This window comes from Mus musculus, chromosome 9 (genome assembly GCF_000001635.26).
Source record: "Mus musculus strain C57BL/6J chromosome 9, GRCm38.p6 C57BL/6J".
NCBI lineage: Eukaryota > Metazoa > Chordata > Mammalia > Rodentia > Muridae > Mus > Mus musculus.
This window is the reverse complement of record NC_000075.6, coordinates 58664449-58687193: the sequence shown is the minus strand read 5'-3', so window position 1 is coordinate 58687193 and position 22745 is coordinate 58664449. Positions and strand designations below refer to the sequence as shown.

At 44.6% G+C, this 22745-nt stretch overlaps 1 protein-coding gene across 8 annotated transcripts in view; it reads left to right on the top strand.

Annotated features, from left to right (window-relative positions):
- Rec114 (REC114 meiotic recombination protein) overlaps window positions 1-22745 on the top strand; it is a 169851-nt gene that overhangs the window by 135513 nt on the left and 11593 nt on the right. For all 8 annotated transcript variants that reach the window (NM_028598.1, XM_030244650.1, XM_011242821.2 and 5 more), the window contains one exon: window positions 21278-21361. In NM_028598.1, coding sequence (NP_082874.1) covers window positions 21278-21361 — 84 coding nt within the window. The remainder of the gene's footprint in view (window positions 1-21277; window positions 21362-22745) is intronic.

Below are 22745 nucleotides of genomic sequence, written 5' to 3'. Positions count from 1 at the left end.
CACCCTGATCCACCTACCTGGTGACTGGCCTCCCAGGTACCCTAACTGCCGACAACAGCAGGTGAGGGAGCGTCCCTCTCAGGAAGCCACTGTGAAGTGCTTTCACTTCTGGGTCAGCTAGGCTGAGCTTTTATCTAACTAGGTTAAACACGTGAAAGGGCAGCATCATGGAAAATATTTTTTTTTTTTTTTTTTTTCATTTTTTTTTTATTAGGTATTTAGCTCATTTACATTTCCAATGCTATACCAAAAGTCCCCCTTACCCACCCACCCCCACTCCCCTACCCACCCACTTCCCCCCTTTGGCCCTGGCGTTCCCCTGTACCGGGGCACACAAAGTCTGCGTGTCCAATGGGCCTCTCTTTCCAGTGATGGCCGACTAGGCCATCTTTTGATACATATGCAGCTAGAGTCAAGAGCTCAGGGGTACTGGTTAGTTCATAATGTTGTTCCACCTATAGGGTTGAAGTTCCCTTTAGCTCCTTGGGTACTTTCTCTAGCTCCTCCATTGGGAGCCCTGTGATCCATCCATTAGCTGACTGTGAGCATCCACTTCTGTGTTTGCTAGGCCCCGGCATAGTCTCACAAGAGACAGCTACATCTGGGTCCTTTCAGTAAAATCTTGCTAGTGTATGCAATGGTGTCAGCATTTGGAAGCTGATTATGGGGTGGATCCCTGGATATGGCAGTCTCTACATGATCCATCCTTTCATCTCAGCTCCATACTTTGTTTCTGTAACTCCTTCCATGGGTGTTTTGTTCCCACTTCTAAGGAGGGGCATAGTGTCCACACTTCAGTCCTCATTCTTCTTGAGTTTCATGTGTTTAGGAAATTGTATCTTATATCGTGGGTATCCTAGGTTTTGGGCCAGTATCCACTTATCAGTGAGTACATATTGTGTGAGTTCCTCTGTGATTGTGTTAAAACAACCCTGAGATTCCACCTCACACCAGTGAGAATGGCTAAGATCAAAAATTCAGGTGACAGCAGATGCTGGCGAGGATGTGGAGAAAGAGGAACACTCCTCCATTGTTGGTGGGATTGCAGGCTTGTGCAACCACTCTGGAAGTCGGTCTGGCGGTTCCTCAGAAAATTGGACATAGTACTACCGGAGGATCCAGCGATACCTCTCCTGGGCATATATCCAGAAGAAGCCCCAACTGGTAAGAAGGACACATGCTCCACTGTGTTCATGGCAGCCTTATTTGTAATAGCCAGAAACTGGAAGGAACCCAGATGCCCCTCAACAGAGGAATGGATACAGAAAATGTGGTACATCTGCACAGTGGAGTACTACTCAGCTATTGAAAAGAATGAATTTATGAAATTCCTAGCCAAATGGATGGACCTGGAGAGCATCGTCCTGAGTGAGGTAACACAATCACAGAGGAACTCACACAATATGTACTCACTGATAAGTGGAAAATATTTTTGATTGCTATAAAATCTAAGGAATGTTTTAAAAAGCAAATTTAAGTATCTAAGCACCTAAACTCCGGTTGGTTATCTAACCCAGCCCTTTTGCTAAATCCTCCAGTTGAGCTGACGAAGAGCAGGTTTAATTAACCACATGGAAAGCAAGATCTGTAACGCTCGCTTGTCCTTCGTCTCCAGTGCCATTCTGTCCATTAGGCCTTCCTGCCTCCTATCAGGGCCACTGCAGCCACTGTCCTTGGACCGCTTTCCCTTCCTGTCACACCTCCTGTGTAGTGATGTCTGGGTAACCACTGTACAGTGCAAGTCAGATCAGATCACGTTCTCACTCGCCATTTCCTTTATGACTTCCAGTTGCTGCAGGACGAGGCATGGGGCAAGACCCTCTTTGGCATGTCAGTCTAAACTCTGACTCGTCCCAGTGGGACGGGAAGTTGCTTTCTCATCTTTGCTTTCAGTGTTTCTCTGCCTGGTGCCTCAATGTCTTACTGACTAGCTTCTTTTTTGTTTGTTTGGTTGGTTGGTTTGGTTTGGTTTGATTTTTTGAGACAGGGTTTCTCTACATAGCCCTGGCTGTCCTGGAACTCACTCTACAGACCAGGCTGGCCTTGAACTCAGAAATCTGCCTGCCTCTGCCTCCCAAGTGCTGAGATTAAAGGTGTGCGCCACCACTGACTAGCTTCTTGTCATACTTTTAGACACAATTCAAACATCTGAAACCTATGTACGCCTGTTCTTAGGATGCCATGGCTCACTTACCTGTGTGCTCCTCTGGGTTGTCAGTGCCTTAACAGTGTAGTACCCTGTTCCTGACATGGACACTGGTGTCTGAGGGGTGTCAGATAAATAGTAGTAGCTTTATCCTTTTCTCTCTGTTTCCCGAGAATACATGCTTAAACTGTGTGTGTGCATGAGCACATGCATGTGTCAAGCGACCTTACTGCTTACAGCCTTGGTGGCACCGAACTCAAAGGCAATGAGTTAACATCACTAGTGGGGGTTACATGAGACTGTAAGTAACACCCAGTAGTAGTTCTTACCTAAATAGGATGGTTAATCTCAATTTTCAACTTGAGTGGATTGGGAAGTGCCTAGGAGGCCAGTAAATACCCGGTGTTCCCCTGAACCTCCCGTCTGCTGCGTGGATGAATCCTTTGATGGTCCATAGTATGATGACATTATTGGAGTGTTAGGAAGTAAGAAGTGGGTCACATGGATGTGATCCTGGGGGCTCTATCTTGCCCTGCCCCTTTCTTCTGTTTCCTTTTGTCAGCTTAGCATTAGATGAACTCCTCATGCACATGGCCCTGCTGACGTACACGGGGCCATGGACTAAGTAAGTAACCGTGGACTAACTGTCCAGAACTGCGGGACAGGACATACCTTTCTTCCCTTGGTTTTTTCCTATCCAGTATTTGGTCACCTTGACAACGGTCAATATACTAGACAAGTGTATCCATGTGACAAGGCATGATAAAGACAGCCACAATGCATTGGTAACATTGTATCACATATTCATGGCCACAGATTATATACCCTGGCTAAGTCACTATTAAAATGGAGCATAAAGGAAACAGGTTTGTATCACACACCATATGAAATACATAGTACACTTTAGGGTAAGGCGTATTTTATACTATGTTTCCTTCTGCTGAAGAAAACATGGTAAAAACAATAACTCTTAGGGTCCATAATGGCCGAGAGACTTACTCTCCAGAGCCTTTGCCAGTTTTGTTACTGAGGAGAGACATGAAGTGGAAATTTAAGGGTTCTCTGGAAAGTCAGTTGTGTTGGGTGGTGTTTTGCTCGGGTAAACGTGAAACACGTGAAGGAGTGTTTTCCTGAAGCAGACACGGGAGAAAGGATGATGCTCTGCTAAAGCAGCACTTGAAAGGACACGTGATGAAGGACTCTTTGCTAACGACACACATGTATTGGTCCCCTTACATTGGTGTTGCTGAGCTGCGTTGTCAGGACTCCATAGGAAGAAACACACAGAAAAACTTCTTGTGGTATGCAATTTCTTTGGGCTGATTGGTAGAGTGACGTCAGCTGAGACAGACTCATATGCTGAGGCAAGACACCTGCTGAGACAAGACCCGTGGAGGACAGGTGGTATTTTGAGGGAGTATAAAAAGGACTCGATGGACCGTGAAAGAGGCTGAGCTTGGCTTGCTTACGTAGCTAAATGCTTCTCACATCTTCCCTTTGCTGAGAGAGACACAGCCAAGAACCTTTCCTGGAATCCCTGATGGTCCAAATCCCTCCTGCTGACTCATGCCAATTCGGCTGAGGCCTGGCTGCTCCTGCTAGGTCATGCCATCACAACTGCTATCCCAACACTACCAAACTGGACTGCTGGTAAAATGGTTGCCAGTGGATCAAGCTGTCACTATTGACCTGTGAACTGAACTACCAATTTCCAGACAGCACAGATGGGAGTTACTCCAAAGAATCATTTCTAAACAGATCCACTTCCCCCGTATTTTTCTTTTCTACTACCCCTGGTGGGTGGTGGGCTGAAAGAGAGGTTAAAGCATCTAAGAACCATCATTAAAAGTAGACTTTAAAACACTGAGGTTTCAGAGATGGCTGGTTTTCTGTTGTGTTCTCCAGATAGCAGGGCCTAAGAGGCAGGCTCTGGTGAGAGCTGCTCAAACTGTCGATGCCAAGATTGTTTTCTTGTGAAATAAGGATTATATTCTAGTTGCAGATATGATCTTATTAAATGCATAGTCCTCTGTATATATCCACAGGGTTTGTCAGATGTGTGTCTCTGAGGGCGAAGGTCTGAGCGCGGAGTGCGGATGATTTAGTTTATACTGAGTGTAATGCTTGGAGCAAATCCACTGAAAAGAAAAATGTCAACACCAAGGGCTAAACTTCTACAGGAGCCTCACCTTATCATTCTAATGAACTTTAGATTTCCCTTGACTAAATTTTAACAAACTACAGAAGAAGACTTAAAGGCTAAACATATTTTGTTACGACATTATTTCAAACATGAGAGAGAGAAAGAGAGAGAGAGAGAGTCTTTGACATTCTTTAACGTCGCTTGGTGGTTTTCAGCGTTACTTGCTCAGACCATTAGTGGCCAGGGTTAAACAGAACTACAATCCTGCTGGCAAGGATGTCAATCAGTTTACTGTGTCCACACTTGTTATTAGAAACACAAAATAGTGTGACTACAAAAACACCCGGCAGTTAAATAATGCTCTTAGCAGGAAAAGCTCTCAGCTATTTACTCAGGAGAAATCAGAGTTCGCCTTGAGTGAAGACTCAAGCATGGCTCCTCAGAGGCTGCTGTCGTTATGTTGTCCCCCAGATCTGCAGCGCAGGGAAGGGATGAAGAGCTCCGACCCAAGTGTGCCGTGCTTCTCAGCAGTGTGTGGGAATTAGTGATCACACAGCCTGGGCGAATCCTTCACCCACATTCACAAGTGAAAGAAGCCAGACTCTGGAGTATGCCATCTGTCTGACAGGAACAGGGAGGATGGGGGGCAGGCAAGTGACTGGCAGCAGGGAGGAGCAGGATGGAGGTTGATTGCAGGGTCTGAGCAGGTAATGGGAGAGATGATAAGTTTATTGTCTTGACTGTTGTGGATACATAACTAGTTATTTGTCAAATTCAGAACTGTACAGTAAGGTGAAATTTTCTGTGTATAAATTCTTCCACAATAAGCCTTAAATTTTTTCTGACTTAAATTTTTTCTTTAAGATGTATTTATTTTATGTATATGAGTACACTGTCGCTGTCTTCAGACGCACCAGAAGAGGGCATCGGATCCTATTATAGATGGTTATGAGCCACTGTGTGGTTGCTGGGAGTTGAACTCAAGATCTCTGGAAGAGCAGTCAGTGCTCTTAACCACTGAGCCATCTCTCCAGCCTTCATTTTGTTTCCTTTTAATGAAACTAAATGTTCACACATAGCTACATGTGAACATACACATGTACCTACATAGAGAAGCAGAGAGGAGAGGAGAGGAGAGGAGAGGAGAGGAGAGGAGAGGAGAGGAGAGGAAGGAGGGGTGTGGAGAGGATGAGTATGGAGTTCTGCACTGACGTTCCAGTTTATTTAGAATTACCCCACAGAGACGGATGAGGTCCTCTGGGAATGCTGGGTGGGACCACAAGCATGTGGGTGTGCTTTCCTAAGAGCTTGAACCACCCCACTGTGGTGTGTGATGGGAGTTAAATGGAATGTCATGATTTTCCCATTCTGTTTTTCCTATTAGAATCATCTCTAGCATCTTTTTGTATTGGCAGTCCAAGTTTCTTCACCTCTGAGTTGTGTTTTACTCTGCTTTGGTTCTGTGCCATTCTGCTAGCTTCTGCCTAGCCAGGAGCCTTTGCCGGCCTGCAGTTGACCTTTCGACTAGTTTATGGCAGCGTTCACATTATGTAAGTTTTAACTTTGTGTGCAGTTGGATCCGTTGATTCACGTCTTTGTACTTCATGCCTTTTTAAGATTTTTATTTTACATGTGTGTATATTTTGCCTGCATATACTTATGTGTACCTCAAGTGTGTCTGATGCCCGCAGGGGCCAGAAGAGGGCATCTGATCCCCTAGAACTTCGAGCCATTGTGTGAATCCTGGGAACCCAACCTGGGTCCTCTGCAAGAGCAGCAAGTGCCCCAGACAGCCGAGCCACTTCCCCGGGCATCTTCATCCTTTCATATGTGTTGTTTGTATTTATTTTATATGTGAGTACACTGTCAATGTCTTCAGACACACCAGAAGAGGGCATCAGATCCCATTACAGATGGTTGTGTGCCACCATGTGTAACGGTTTATCCACAAATGTTAAACCATTTCTAGAATAATGAAGCTCTGGGTAATGCTGATTTGATCTTGGTGAATGATCCTTTTGATAATCGTGAATTCAGTTTACAAGTATTTTATGGACAGTTTTTTTTTTCATTTATGTTCAAGAAGGAGATCTGTGTAATTTCTTGTTTGAGTCATATCTTTTTCTAGTCGTGGTATTAGTATAATACTGTCTTCACTAAGAGTCTGGAAGCATGCCTTTCTTCTCTTAGGAAATAATTTGTGTAGATGTTGTTAGTTCTTTTTTAAAAAATATATTTATCTTATGTATATGAGTACACTGTCGCTGTCTTCAGATGCACCAGAAGATCCCATTGCATTGGATCTCATTACCAATGGTTGTGAGCCACCATGTGGTTGCTGAGAATTGAACTCTGGACCTCTGGAAAGAGCAGTCAGGGCTCTTAACCACCGAGCCATCTCTCCAGCCCTCTTAGTTCCTTTTTGAAGATCTGATAGAACTCTGCAGCAGATTCATTGTGATCCTTGGCTTTTTTATTTCAGTAGACTTTTCATTTCTACTTTAGTCTGGTTATCTATTGTTGGCTACAGGTCTGTTTAAATAATTTTGTCTTGGTTTAATTTTGTTAGGGCCTATGTGTCTAAAAATGCATCCATTTCTTTTAGATGTTTTTCCCAAATTAGTGGAATATAGGTTTGTAAGGTATGGTCTCTATACTTTTTTAATCTCTATGTCTGTTGTTACTCTCTGACTTTATTTATTTACATTTCTCTCCCTTTTAGTTAATTTGACTAAGAGGTTGTCATTCTCCCTTATCTTTTCAAAAACCCAACTCTTTGTTTTATAGTTCTTGTATTATTTTTTCTATTTCTAGTTCATTAATCTCTGTTGTAACCTTCATTAATTCTCCCTACTTACTGCTTTGGGTTTGATTTATTTTCTGTTTTCCATGGCCTTAAGGTGCGACATTAAGTTACTTATTTGAGAGCATTCTTTTTTTTTTAATCTTTTTTAAAATGCAGGCATTTAATGCTATGAACTTCCTTCTCAGAACTGCTTTTATTGTACCCTATAAATTTTGGTATGTTGTATTTTTACTTTCATTCAGATTTTAGGATTTTTTTTTATTTCCTTTATTTCTTCAGTGACCTATTTATTGTTCTATGAATTCATTGTTAACTTCTAAGAGCTTGGATTTTTCTGTAGTTTCTTTTGGTTTAGATCTAGTTTTATTCGTTGTACTCACATGGAATACAGGATGTTTTGATTCTCCTATATTCTCCTATTTTTGTATCCTAACCCATGATTCATCTGGAAAGGATTTTATGACCTACTGAAATTTATGTGTATTCTTTAATATTTGGGTGGAATTTTCCATAGGTCATTGTTAGAGTCATTTGCTTTATAATTTCATTTAACTGTAATGTTTTCTGTTTGTTTTGTTTTGTTTTTTTGGTCCAGATGACCTATGGTAAAAGTGGAGTATTAAAATCCTAGTATTTACTGTGTTGGGGTTAATCTGTGGTCTTATATCTAGTAATATTTGTTTTATGAAATTGGGTGTACCTGGGTTTGGTTCATAAATATTAAGAATTATAATACCCTCTTGATGGGCTGTTTATTTAATGAGTATGGGTGACCTTTTTTTTTTTTTAATCTCTTCTGACTGGTTTTCTTCTGAAGTCAGTTTTGTCAGGTATTTGAATACTCATGCCTTCTTGTTGATAGTAGAAATGTGGCACATCTTGGTGGCTAATGATGTCCTGCTGTCACTAGGTTACTGAAGGTGGGCTTAGAGGTGGGGTTTTCCAACACACCTGGCATGATTTCTGCCTCAGTTTTATTGGATAGTTTGGCTGGGTGTAATAGTCTGGGTTGGTAGTTGTGATCTCCTGGGCCTGCCTGGCCTTTGGGGGTTTGGAGCTGAGGTGGGACCCAGCTGTGTTGGACAATGGCCAAAACACTGATGGCCTTGTAGCTTTCTCTAATTGTACTGATGCTATTAGCCAATAGCTTGTGGAGACTAACACTCTCTTGCTTATTCTGTGGCTGAGAATCACTGGCTTCTTTTCTCTTTATCTCTCTGTGCTTTATTTTTACTTTATAAATCTCTGCACTTTATTAAATGCTCTATCTTTATAACTCTCTATTACTGTTCTGTGCTTCATTAAGTGCTACAAAAACTTAACTCTTACTGTTCTGTGCTTCATTAAGTGCTACAAAAACTTAACTCTTACTGTTCTGTACTTCATTAAATGATGGGGAACAACTCTTTATTACTATTCGGTGCTAAAAACTTAACTCTTTATTATTTGAGCTTATATAAGCTCCAATATCTGGTGATTAACACATGCTGTTTGGCACTGGGGGGGGTTAGGTAAAGAATTTATTGATAGCACTCCCCTCTCTGGCCAGGCAGCCAGAAGCCTCTCCCTGGGTAGGCTGGTTAACGTGAACCAGAGAGGAAAAAGAATTAAAATCCTTTACACAGGCAAAAATTCACAGACACATATACATTCATAATACACATTCTGGCCAGGCCTGCTCCATCCATTGCGCACGTATTCATGCATACCTACACGTAGAAACAGACATGGACAGTCGGGGGATGGATGGAGGGAGGGATGGAGGGATGGATGGGGGAGAGCCCCCAAGCCAACACATCTTCTTTCTTTCTTTTGGTGACCTTTTTATAGACAAAAATTCTTAGAAATTACCTCATAGATAAAATGTTACACAAAATGGGAGTTACAGAAGGGTGTTGGTACTAAGTTCAAAGCAGTGCTTCATTGCTCAATATAAGTTTAAAGCAACAGTTTCACATGTCCTTGCCTTATCATAGTGAACAACTGGGGCATTATCTTTGGACCTAAATTTTTCCTTGAACACACATTTGTTCAAAGCCTATTTTCCTTTTTAGTGTAATTAAGAAGCTCACTGTATTCCTTATTATGTAGCTTTTACTCACTATTATGAGGAGTAGGCACATTCTATTCTTTTGTTTGTTTGTTTTGTTTTGTTTTTCAAGACAGGGTTTCTCTGTATAGCCCTGGCTGTCCTGAACTCTCTCTGTAGACCAGGCTGGCCTCGAACTCAGAAATCTGCCTGCCTCTGCCTCCCAAGTTGTGGGATTAAAGGCGTGCGCCACCACTGCCCGACTCCACATTCTATTCTAAGTTTATTACATCTTTCTAGTAAAACAACTAAAACCACTTCTTAAAACTTTCTTTCTAACATTATTTGAATCAAATTAGGGACGCTATAAAATCATTAATTCATCTAAACAGCATTAATTCATGAAGGTTTATCTTTACATTGATCTGCAGGAAATCTGCTCAACATGGTGAGCTAGTGTCCAGGGATTATTATAGTAATTTAATAGTGACATGAAAGGCATATTAGCTGTAAGAATCCTGAGATGAAAGCTCTTTGGCACCCTGTTTCATAGAGCTCTCCCATCACAAACCATGCAAAAATGATGGGCTACCTTCAGGAAGGCCACCTGCTAGCCTTAGCCTTTCCTAGTGGCTCCTGACAGTGGTCTTTTAGAACTGGAAATAAATCTTTCCAGGACCTTCAGGTTTTAAAAGTTTCCACTCGATTATCAGCTTTTATTCTGATGGGACTGTGTAACTCGTCCCTTCTCCCTGCAGCTTTCAGGACCCTTTCTTGAGTCTGCGTTTTTAGTATTTGTATTGTATTTAGCATTAGTATTTGTAGGAGATTTGTTTTCTGGTCCTGTCAATTTGGACCTTTATTTTATTATTATTATTTTTTTTTAATTAAATGAGTCTATCTTTCTGTCGATTTGGGAAATTTTCCTTCATGATTTAATTTAAAGTAGTATCTATGCCTTTGGCCTGGAGTTCTGACCTTCTTCCATGCCTATAGTTCATAGCTTGGCTTTTCCATGGTACTGTCAAGTTCTTGCATATTTTGTTCGTGAATTTAAAAGAAATGATCATGTTCTCTGAATGAGTGATTCTGTTCCTATACCTTGTCTTCAGGCATGGATGTTCTGCCTTCCAGAAGCTCTGTTCTGTTGGTGAGGCTTCCCACTGACCTCCCCACTGATTCCCCCCACTGAACCCCCACTGACCGCCCCACTGACCCCCCACTGACCCCACTGACCTCATTGATCCCCCCACTGACCCCCTACTGACCTCCCCACTGACCCCCTCACTGACCCCCCACTGACCTCACTGACCCCCCCACCAACCTCACTGACCTCCCCACTGATTCCCCCCACTGAACCCCCACTGACCTCCCCACTGATCCCCCACTGACCTCTCCACTGACCTCCCCACTGACCCCCCCACAGACCCCACTGACCTTCCCACTGACCCCACTGACCTCACTGATCCCCCCACCGATCCTACTGACCTCCCCACTAACCCCCCCACTGACCTCCCCACTGACCCCCCCACCAACCTCACTGACCTCCCCACTGACCCCACTGATCCCCCCCACTGACCCTCCCCCCACCCCCCGCCGACTTCCCCAGTGAATTTGATTTACAATTTCTGATTGTCCTTATCCCCACATCCAGCTGTTTATTTTCATTTTCCTGGCCCAAGTTAATTCCGGTATCTGGAAGGCTTTGAACAAACTTAGCGAGTTTACAATTGTTCTTTGGAATTAGGTGCCTTGAGTTTTGTCTGAGTTGCTCTCTTTGAGGGCCATGCCTGTGGGGTTGGTGATTTTGGTGGGGAATGGATTTTCTTGTTTTGTCTTTCTGTTTGTATTTTTGCTACAAGATTTGGACATCTGGAGTTAGAATATTGGTTGTCTTTTAATGTGAATTTATGTCCCAGATTTTGAAGGCAGGGCCACATTCTTGGACAGATGCTTTGGGGAGTCTTTTTGACGTAGGGTCTCTCACTACGCCTGATGACTGTCTGTGTGGCCAGCAAGCCCTAGAGATCCCCCCCGCCTTTATTTCCCAGTGCTAGGCTTACAGGTGCATGATGCTGTGCCGAATATTTTTTAAAATATAGGTACTTGGTACCTAAACTCAGATCTTGTTTGCCCAGCAAGAACTTACTGCTGGGGCTGTCTTCCCAGCTCCCACAATCCATTTTATAAAGAAGGAATTGAACATAAAGGATGCTTTCTATAGCTTTAAGCTGCCGACAGAATTGGCACTCTGATTATTAGTGTTCTGAGTATCTGAAGGCCTTAGAGAGACACCCACAAATAGCCTAAAAACAACCCAGCATGAACTTTTATCATCTTAGAAGTCTAGAACAAGATTAGATTTCCCTGGGAGTGAGTGCTGAACCATAAAAATCAAAGCCAAGCTATGCAAAGGTCTCCCAAGGAGGTGAGAGTGCTCCCAGGCTGACGCCTGAGGCAGAGTCAGCTGAGATCAGCACACAGAACACTAGCGAATGTGCGGATGGGGAACTCAGTGCCAGGAAAGTCTACTCAGAATGTGCTGGGAGATGTCAGCAACGCCTGGTGTTTTATGAGACCCCCTCAGATTCCCTTTCCTTCTGGGAGCTAAGAACAGCACTAGACGCTCTGTTCTGTAACCTTGGCCCTTCCTGGTCTGAAGGGGCGTTAGGGTTAGAAGGCTCCTAGGACTTGGTGGAAGTTTATGATCTCCACATCTCCCATGTGCCAGTAAAAGTATGGTTCATCTATTTCATTCTTCCTGTGTATTCCCTTGCAGGTCATAGAAGAGATTTTATTTTTATCAAGAATAAATAGAAAACTATTGACAGATTCTAAGCCTGATTCACTCTCTCTTGCAGTTGTGTGGGAATGGAAGGGGTGGGCGAGAGGGAAGACAGTGAAGTCTGGTTTAGTAAACCAAGAAAGAAGATGGAAGCATCCGCATTCGTGGAAGCGCTTAGTGGGATTGCGGTGTGCAAGGGGAAAGCGGCAGTTCAGACATGTCTGAGGTGGGAGACGTGAAGAGTTTTGCTCTGCTCTGCCTTCTGAACGTGGCTTGCTTTCCTTCCTCATTGGGAATTCAGGAAAGAGCCAGGGCTGTAGTGATTGGAGCTGAAAGGATCTGAGCCACTCAAGCCGGCTGTCCATCCCATCAGCCCTTGCTCTTTGCCAATAGCCCCCAGCTTCTTTGAAAGTCTTAGAAAGCTCTGTGCTGGAGACCTGCTATTTAAAGGTGACTGAGCCTGAGGTGTGGTAAAGACAGCACTGAGTGAGGTAGCAAAGGAGTCGCAGAAGCCGAGACAGATGTGCTGTGTGTGAGAGGGAAGGGGCGAGTGGTCAGCTCTGTTGCTGCCACAGCTTGAGTACGATTTTTAAACATCAATTGCTAGATTATTAAATAGGGAGAGGTGGAATTTTGAAAATGCTGTAGCAATTGGGCAGGGAAATTTGGATGGATATTTGAACAGTGAAAGTGAATAGCTTAGCTATTGTCTTAAAGTAGAAACCAGGTTGCAAGTAATATGAGCCCATCTTCTGTTCTTGTAAATGAGTAAGACCCACTGCCTCACAAAATTGCACAGAAATGGGGGAGGGCGTCAGTGCAGTGGGCCCAGGGGCTCGCACACCATCACTGGCTGCCCCTGTCTCCCAGCTCTGCATTCTGTGCTCCAGAGGGGTCCCAGCGACTTACTTACCTTCCAGACAAACAATGCTAATGGAAAGAGCATTCCTTCCAGCATGTATACAGGCTTTACTGGCTTATGTGCACACTCATGCACACCCATAGCACACAGCGCAGAGGTCAGAAGCAGGTACATACGCTGACAGTCACCTGTCCACCTCTGGAGCAAGGGCAGGTAAGAGGCCAGCCTTGTCTGGATCCTGTGAATGGGGTCAGCTAGTTTTTCAAAGGAAAATGAAGATGTTTCCATAGAGAAGAGTACCTGCTACCCAGACAGAGCTAACAGATGCCCACTTTGTTGTGAAAAGAAGCCTTTGGTCCAGTGCATCTGAGCACTGCATAGGCTCTGCACTTTCTCCTTTGGCACAGAGGGACACATGGTTCTATGTGCTGGGGTGGCTCTGAGGAGCACTGACTAGTTCTGCTTGAATTAATTTTTAGAGCTAAAGACCAACTAATTTAGGCCAACGAGCTTAGTATTTCAAACTCACATTGCCAGAAGGTAGAAAATGATATTATTTTGATAGCTAAAACTGTTTTGTTGTTGTTTTTGTTTTTCGAGACAGGGTTTCTCTGTGTAGCCCTGGCTGTTCTAGAACTCACTCTGTAGACCAGGCTGGCCTCGAACTCAGAAATCCACCTGCCTCTGTCTCCCGAGTGCTGGGATTAAAGGCGTGCGCCACCACTGCCCAGCCTAGCAAAAACTTTTTAGCATAGTGTGAAGACCTTTTTGAGAAACCGTGTTTCTCGGTTGAACCTGCCCATGATCCTACAGCCATGTGTAGGGTGCCCTGCATTTCCTCAGTCGCATTTGTCGTCTTGTCTCTCTGCCTTCACCCACACTGCACCACCTACTTTTCCTTCTACCCAGGACCTTCCACTTGTCTTTTAAGTGACAGTGTACGCTTTGGTGAAGATATGGGCAGCTTCTCTTTAATGAGGTCTAACCTACATCTACTAAAAGTCATCTGGGTGTCCCCCACCCCCACCATCAATATAAAGAACACCTATTTTGTCCTGAGAGGTAACCTTTCCCAAGTGGGAGGCCAGAAAAAACACCAGTTTAGGTCTTCTTATTCTCATACTCTTGTATCGGCTTTTTAGTTTTTAGATTTGTCTTCTTGTTCTTCAGTGCTCGAGCACAGGTAGCTTTCTCTCTCTCCTTCCCTGCCTGTCGGCACTGCAATTCCAGTTTGTTACTGACTCGTTTTGCTTGAGGCTGAATAACTGTTGTTAGCCTGCTGAGCTTTCTAACATCTCATACTCGGGCGATTTCTGGTCAGACGTGATTCTTACGTTGTGAAGCACTAGTTCTTTTTATGCCCCTTAAAAGAGTTTTGGGGATTTGAAACAAGTTATGTACTTACCATCAGTTTGGCCCTTTGGAAACTTGTTTTGACTCTCTCTAGGGTCAGGTAGAGCGGCCTTTACCCTGCAGTCGATTCCACAGAATTCTGAGGTGTGCCGTGTCCTGAGCAGCCTCTGCATCCAGGGAAGGCTTTCAACTCTAGCTGCAGAAAGTGTTCTCGCCTGTGGTATCCTGGGACTGCTGGGCTGTCTCCCTGGTGCAGTTTCTCATTCCAGAGGTTACTCTTGACCAGGGGTGGCGTCATCTCTTCAGTGCCGAGACTGCAGGTCAGCCAGAGGTCTCGGGATCCTTGAGGCAGGTTTCTGAAACTGTGCCAAAGAGCAGTCTGCTTCCAGCCATCCTGTAACCAGCTCCAGCCACATCTGCTTTTCCCCATCTCCTTCTTCTCAACTCATTGAGCTCAGTAGGTTCCTTCTCTTTGTCAGTCTGGATTCCTTTTTTAATTTGTAAAGGTTTTTGAGATGGGGGAGGGTAGAGAGATGACTCAGGAGTTTAGGACACTTGTTTCTCTCACAGAGAATCTTGGTTTGATTCCCAGACCCATATGGCGGCTCACAATCAACCCTAACTCCAGTTCCAGGGGATCTGACACACCCTCCTTTGACCTCTAGGCACCAGACATGACACATGATACACATACATACAAGCAGGCAAAACACACATACACATAAAAATCTATAAATCTTTTTTTAAGGTTTAGATAGAATTGTATGTAGCCCAGGCTAGCCTTAAAGGTGCTAAGTAGCCAAGAATGACCATGAACTCTGGTCTTCCTTCCTCCCACATGCTGGGATTCAGGATGTGTACCAGCATGCCTGGCTTCAGTCTGGAAATTGATTCCAAGCACAAAGCCTCAGTGATCAGAGGCACACCCTGCTTGTGTCCCTTTCCCCAGCTCCCACAATTCTCCTGCACTTGCTTGCTTCTCTGTGTGTGTCCACGATGCTTCTAGAAGTTGTTCAGTCTGAAGTTGTTTATAACATGGGTAGAGTTTGTGACCATCTTAGTCCTCTTAGGCAGAAATGACGCGATGGCTTTTCTCCTAGTTTCCCTTTAAAACCAAGTAAGTGAAACTGCAAACTGAAAGACCTATGGGAATGATGGATGTGGGCCACCATGCTAGGCTGGAAGTCCTCCATAGATACTCAAGTTCATAAATAAACAAGGAACAAAAATTCAGGTTTTTTTGTTTGTTTGTTTTGCAACTTCTAGTGAATTAATGAGTGTAGGCAGTGCTTATCCTAACTGCTAAATTCACACGCATAGGACAGGACACACTTATGTGTGGTAGAGTCACGCATTGTGGTCTAGCAAAATCCAAGGAAAGATGAGCCCGGATTTGATCAAGTTCTTGATCTATGAGGCATACAAGAGACAGGATACATATGAAAAGCATGCTTGCAGGCACAAGAACAGAGTTTAGTTGAGGGTGAGTCTAGGGGTTACGACTAACAATGGGCTGTGAGTAGCTTTGCTCTTCCTGTTTGTATGCAGTATGCATGCATTGGTGTGGGTGTGCTTCAATGTATGGGTGCACGTTTGCAATTAGAAGCCAGTGGTCAGCTTTCAGTGTTACTCCTTAGGAGCCATCCACTTCAGTTTTGAGGCAGCATAGCTTCCTGGGACCTGGTTTTGCTGATTAGGCTAGACTGCTGGCCAGCCAGCCCAGGAGTCCTCCTGCCTGTCACCCACTAGCACTAGGATTATACTATATCCTCGCACCTAGCTTTTTATGTGGATCTAAGGATCAAATTGTTAGGCAGCCCCTAATTGTTAGCCCCTAATTTATACATTTTTGAATGGTTAAAAAAGCATTGAGAAAGGAATAATATATTGTGAGATGTGAAGGACTGTCTAAAGTTCTGATTTCAGTGTCCATGGTAAAGCCTTGCTGGCCAGCAGCCACACTTGTTCGTCTGTGGTGCTTTCTCACACCACAGGCCTAAGTTCACACTCCTATAATATTTACTCATTAGCCCTTTCCAGAGAGAAATCTGTTGATTTCTGATCTAGAGACTCAGTGACTTAATGCCTCATCAGAGATCATAAGGGCAGATGAGAAAAGACAGGGAAAAGTCGGCAGGCCTAAGGGACCCAGCAGCCCCATGTCAGAGTAAGGATGCTATCCTAGCCATGCCAGCATGTGGATGGCATTTGGATGTCTGGTCACACAATGAAGGGCTGTAGAAAAAAGCCAGAAGACAGGAAAATGTGATATTGTCAAAGACACTCAATGACAAGGAATTGTTAATTTTTAAAGATTTGATTTTGTGATTATGTTTTTAAACTTTTTATTGATTCTTTGTGAATTTCACATCTTGTACCCCAATCCCACCCATCTCCCCACCCCTCCATATCTGCCCCCATCTTTGTGACCTCCCTCACCCACCAAAACCAATATATATATATTTTTAAAACCATACCATAGAAGCTGCGATGTGTCCCACAGCACATCCTTTGCCCCACACAGCTTTACTTGTAAATGTTGGTTGCATTGAGTCATTGTTCTGGTTCGAAGCCTGTGGTTCTGATACATCACTACTGGATCTCCTCTGTGACTCTGCTTGGAAATCCTGTAGCTTTGGTTACTCCAGCAATTCATAGATGGAGTAGATATTGGTGTGGGCCAGCTCACATCCCTGGATCTGAGCCTGGGTTGGTCAGCCCGCCAGCTCTCCAGTACCCCATCACCACCACCACCACCAGGGCCAGTTCTCCCTACCACCACAGGCAGCTTAACAGCACTATACAGGCACGGTGCAGGGCCAGGGCCAGCTCTCCAGAGTGCTGCAGCTAGCAAGGAGCAGGGCCAGCCCATCATACAAAGGGATCGATCATAAAGTAGCCCATGTTAGGAGCACAGTCTGTCTGATATTTCAGAGTGCCATGCCTGGTGTTCTTTATCTCGATGAGCAAGTAGCTGATTACTGTGCCGGACATCATGAAGCTGCCCGAGCCTACCATAATATCCTTGGAGCCAACTGTCTGTTCCATGATGCTCAGCAGCCACACCAGAGCACCTGATCTGCACACATGGCCGTCATCTACCTGCCTGTTCTCTGCAGCCCACCCAGACCCATACCCCATCCCGCCACAGCAAGTTGTGCTTATGTTTTTAGAGACCTGAGCTTTGAAGCAATACAACCTGTGATATTTACAGATATTTGTCTTAGCTTCAGGATGATCCAGGGCATGGGTGGCTGTGGGGTGGGTGTAATGAGGGGCTGTGTGTGACAGTTGTAACCAGATCATTTCATTGTGCTAGTTTTCTCTACTCTTGTATGGATGCTTCAAGATTTATATTACACAATGAAAACAAAACAAAACAAAACAAAACAAAACAAAACAAAAATCTGTGCTGGGGGAAGGAAGGTTGAGAGTTTTAGGCCAGTATGGACTGTGTGAGGAGACTGTTTCTCAAAAAGTTACAAGTGAAAAATAGATGTCCAAGCAAAAAGGTTTCCTTTGGGAATGAAGGGGGAATAAGTAGTCTGAGAAACTCTCACAGACCTGTGGTGTGTCTGAAGGTTTTATTAGAAAGAATAAAAGCTCCATAAGATTCTTTGAATGAAAGCCCTTGGAAGAAAGAGAGACAGCTGATTGGCTCAGCCTGCAGTTCCCATGAGGCCAGGCACAGAGTCCTAGCAGGTGAGTGTGTGAGGCAGAGGCTGCAGCAGGCATTTGTGACTCAGTCTCTGGACTCTGTTGCAGTCACTGGGAGGAATGACTGGTGCAATCAGCGTCATGCTGTGGCCTTACTCATGGTTGCTGGTTACTGTTAAACTGCCAGAGCTTCAGCGTGAGATCCCAGGGTTGTGTTTCTGGCCCAGGGAGCTCCTGTGTAGCATCTCAGGCTATGGGCTACGATCATCAGCCTGAGATAGGATGTTTGTTTCTGTGGGAAATATGAGGTGACCCCTTGGAAATTAGACCAGTGTTTCTTCTCCATCACAACATGGCAGACTTTTTAACGAAGTAGGAATACCCACATTCAAGTCCTAGGCTACCATCTAATCCTGACCCACCTGCAAATGATTTTTATGCCTGTCTCATTGTTCTTTCTGACTAAATAACCACTGGCTATCACTGTTGAAAGCACACCCCTTGCTGCTTCTTTCTTCCCTCATGTTGTGTCCTGCAAAGACTCTATCTGGGATATTTTTCCTCTTTTCAGTATAATTTGAACCTCAGAGCTACAGAAGGGAGTGGAAACACAGCCCTGAAGCTTTAGGCGGAATCTCATTTTTAAATATATTGCCACCAGCACCTGAGTGATTGCCAGTACCCCTTCATCAGGAAGCCTTTGGCGCCCAGAGCTTGGGACTGAGGGTTATCTCTCAGCAGTTAGTTATCCAGCTATTTCTGGAGCCATGGTCTCATGTGCTTCTCTCAGAGTCAGGGTCTTTGTAGCAGGTGGGAATGCTTTGCCATTTTGTGAACATGAAGTGCCCTGTTCACATCAAAGCTTATGAAGTCACACTTGGCATGGGTTTAAAGCTGATTTATCTTGTTTAGTACCAGTGACCCTACCTGCAGTGACATCCTCCTGCGTAATGGCTAGCTTACACTGGCCAGCAGAGTTGGAACCAAGAGGCATCAGAGACCAAGTGTAGAGACACAGGCCTGTAATCTCAGCATTTGGGAGGCGTGGACAGGAGGGCGCCAAGTTAGAGGCCAGCATGAGGTATATAGCAAGGAAACATATCTGGAAAGGACCAGGAAGTGCATCAGAGCCACTAAAGACACCAGTGCAGTGAGGGAGAGAGTCCCAGAAGATGAGGGCAAAGGCATTCTTTTTGGCCATGCTTATTCACAGTGGACTCAGCACCTGAGTCCTTTGTGTCCTCTGCTCCCTCTCCTGATCTCTCCGTTTGTTTATGGAGACTTTTTATTGTTAATTTTTGAGAGTGGGTTTTGCTCTGGATCTCACTATGTAGCTCAGGCTGTCCTAGACCTTATGGCAGTCCTCCTGCCTCAGCTTCCCATGAGCCACCATGGCAAGCTTTCAGGGCGACTGTGGGGGTGGGGTTAGGGACCAAACGGTGACAAGACTCTGGAAATGAACTACAAGGTGTACAATGCAGGTAAGGCATGTGCGAAGTTGTCCTTACAGACACCACATGCACTTCGGGGGCCCTGGGAACTCCAGGAACCCTGCCCAAACCCAGCAAGATAAAGGTGGTCAGAGTCTGAAGGGAGAAAGGGAGAGTCAGGCACAGGCCCAAGATTGGCTCCTCCATTTTGTGGTAATCCAGACAGGCTGGATATAAAGTGCAAAACAAACAAACAAACAAACAAACACAAAATTTTTTTAAAAACCTGGATTTCAAATATTTATTTTAAAAAGTGGAAGTTATATAAAATATTTTATCTTAAACTCCACTTTTTTTTGAGGGTGTACATTTCACATTAACTAACAAAAACATAGCATGTTCTGGGTAGCTCAGCAGGTAAAAGGCTTGTTGCACAAGCCTGACCTGGATTTAACCCCTGGAAGGAGAGAACACAATCCTGCAAGTTGCCCCCTGACCTCCACACTTGCATGATGGCGCCCCTCTCCTCTTGCTAAATAAACAAACAAATGCAATAAGGTTTAGTGCGGTAATGTCTGTGCGTCGCGCATCATTACTGACGTATGATGGGTGCAGGCCGATCTGCAAATGCATCCCTAGCACTCGGCCTCAGGTCAGAGGGTAAATACATTTGCATTGCCAAATTGTGCACCATAAGCACTGCGCTAATGTGTACTCTATGCCTTCCCCACAGCCTGCCACCTGAAACAGCTTATTTGGGGGTGTCATAATGACACATTTCTTCTTACTAATCTGGGAGTTTTTGTCCTGTTTTTGAGACCAAGTTTCATTGTGAAACTTGAGCAGATCTCAAACGTGGCAATATTTCTGAGTCAGTATTCCTAAGTATTTTGGGTGTGTGCTGCCATTCCCAATATGAGAAAGTTTTTTTGTTTTGGTTTTTTGGTTTTTTTTGTTTTTTTTTTTTCCGAGACAGGGTTTCTCAGTGTAGCCTTGGCTGTCCTGAAACTCAGAAATCCGCCTGCCTTTGCCTCCCAAGTGCTGGGATTAAAGGCGAGCGACACCACGAGGAAGTTTTAGAGCCGTTGTCTGACTTCTGTTTTTAAAAAGAAACTATTGGGGCTGGTGAGATGGCTCAGTGGGTTAGAGCACCCGACTGCTCTTCCGAAGGTCCAGAGTTCAAATCCCAGCAACCACATGGTGGCTCACAACCATCCGTAACAAGATCTGATCCCCTCTTCTGAAGTGTCTGAAGACAGCTACAATGTACTTACATATAATAAATAAATAAATAAATCTTTAAAAAAAAAAAAAAAAAGAAACTATTGGTGAATTTCAATGGAAGTTGAAAATTACCACTATGGATTGAGGAAGAGCAAACAGGGGAGGCCAGAATAGCCACGGGCATTTTCTTTTGTCTTCAGAGTTCTTGAGCTTCTAGGTTAAAGAGGCTGTCCACGCGGAGTTCCTGCTCACGGTGGGCGCTCAGGCTGACGATGTTCCAGCTCAGGCTGCATCCCTAGCAGCAGGCAGGCAGCTGAAAAGCCGCAGGCCCCAGGCCCCTGCACATCCGCTCTGCAGACACTGCTAGGTCCTCTGAGTGCTTCTGTGAGGCTTGTACCCGCTGCTGCTCTCTGCTGGCTTTCCCTCTTTCTCAGTCAGATGTAAACAAACAACTGAAAACTCACAAGACCAAATGGCCTCATTTACCATTATTGAGAAAACAGGGTTCTTATGACAAGGAATCTCACCACACAGTTAGCAGGGGGTTTGTTAAACTCCTGAGTGAGAAGAGTGAAGGCTGTTTCTCAGGAATGGAAGGTCACTTCGGCAAATCTGGAAGCAGAGAAGTGCGTTTTACAACAAGTATGAGTGATGTTTACTGCTCTGGTATTTCTCTTAGTTTTAATATAGAGGTTGAAAGCCGGTCTTTAAATGAGTGCTGGGACTTGGTACTGGTGAGGTACGCACCTTGGCATTTGGTGGCATTATTCCATGTGTGACTTATGAATAGGTATTTGTCCCTTTCTGTTCCTGTCACTAACCCCACCTAATTGCTGTTTCAGGAAGGGTTTTCACTCATTGGCAGCAAGAACTGGTTGAAGATTGTAAGACGCATGGACTGTCTTCTGTTTGGAACAACAATAAAGGCAAGATGACACTGAACTGCACAGCCCAGTCTTGTTTACACCAATGCCCTACTTTTCCATTGCTGTGTATGTGGCAAGGTAGGGGTACGGGGAGCAGCTGGGGCAGAGGCGACCAGTGCGGGAAGAACGTGTTGAAGAAAGGTTTGCCCAGTAAGCAAAACCCCAAGCAAGTAGGAGCTCGTCCTGGCATGCAGGCTGGTGGCTAGCATGGGGCTGTGCCGTCTGGCTTCTCTGCTCTGAGCACTGGGAGCAGGCGGGCTGGCACAGTGTGTCTGCTTAGTTAGATGTTTAAGAAGGTATTTTTGAAGGTTCCATGGAATATATATTGTCGTTTCTTCTCATTGTAATATTTAAAAATAGGAACTGGGTGTGGTGGCACATGTCTTTAAATCCCAGCATTCCAAAGGCAGAGGCAGTCAGATCTCTGTGACTTCAAAGCTTTCCTGGTCAACACAGTTCCAAGTCAGCCAGGGCTATGTACAGAGAACCTGCCTCAAAAAACAAAAACCAAACCAAACAAAAATTCCCTGGCCAGTAAATGGCTTAGTGGAGAAAGGTGCTTGCTGTGTTCAATCTCTGAGACCTATAAACTACAGAGAACCACTTCTATAAGCTGTACTTTGATCCCCATGGGATGGCATCACAGCCACCTGTAACTCCAGTTCCAGGGGGATCTTATTCTCAGTTCTAACCTCTGTGGGCACCCCCTCCCCACATACACAGACATACACGTATAGACATAAATAAATAGTGCAAGTAAATCTTTAAAAAATTAAAATTCCCTTTTATTTGTGTGCTAGATATGTTAAATATCAAAGAAGCATGCAAACTAATCACCTAGATGAAGCCCCTTAAAAAAATAAAACATACATGAAGCTGGTGGTGGTGGCGCACCCCTTTAATCCCAGCACTAGGTGGGCAGAAGCAGACAGATCTCTGTGAGTTCAAGGTCAGCCTGGTCTTCAGAGCAAAGTTCCAGGACAGCCAGGGCTACACAGAGAAACCCTGTCTCAAAACTGAAGAAACAGAGAGGGAGAGAGGGAGAGAGGGAGAGAGGGAAAACCAATCAGTTAACATTTGGCCAAGCATGTAATGATGAAATTTAGGGAACAGATACTAATTTTAAGTCAGACTTTAGGAATTCAAGGAGCGCTCACGTGCATCCAGTGAATGGCTCTTAGCCAGGAGCACAGACCCCAAAGAGCACTGCAGAGTTCAGGGGGTCTCTGAACCTACAGGGCTTTCCAGTGACCTCTGACTTGAACTTGCAGTTCTTTCTGCTATGGATGTGGGTGACAAACTGCAGTAGTATGGAACGTCTCATGTTGGCCCCCAGGAGCTTCCGGCCACGGTGCAGTCGTCGATCTCAGAAGCCATTTCTGCT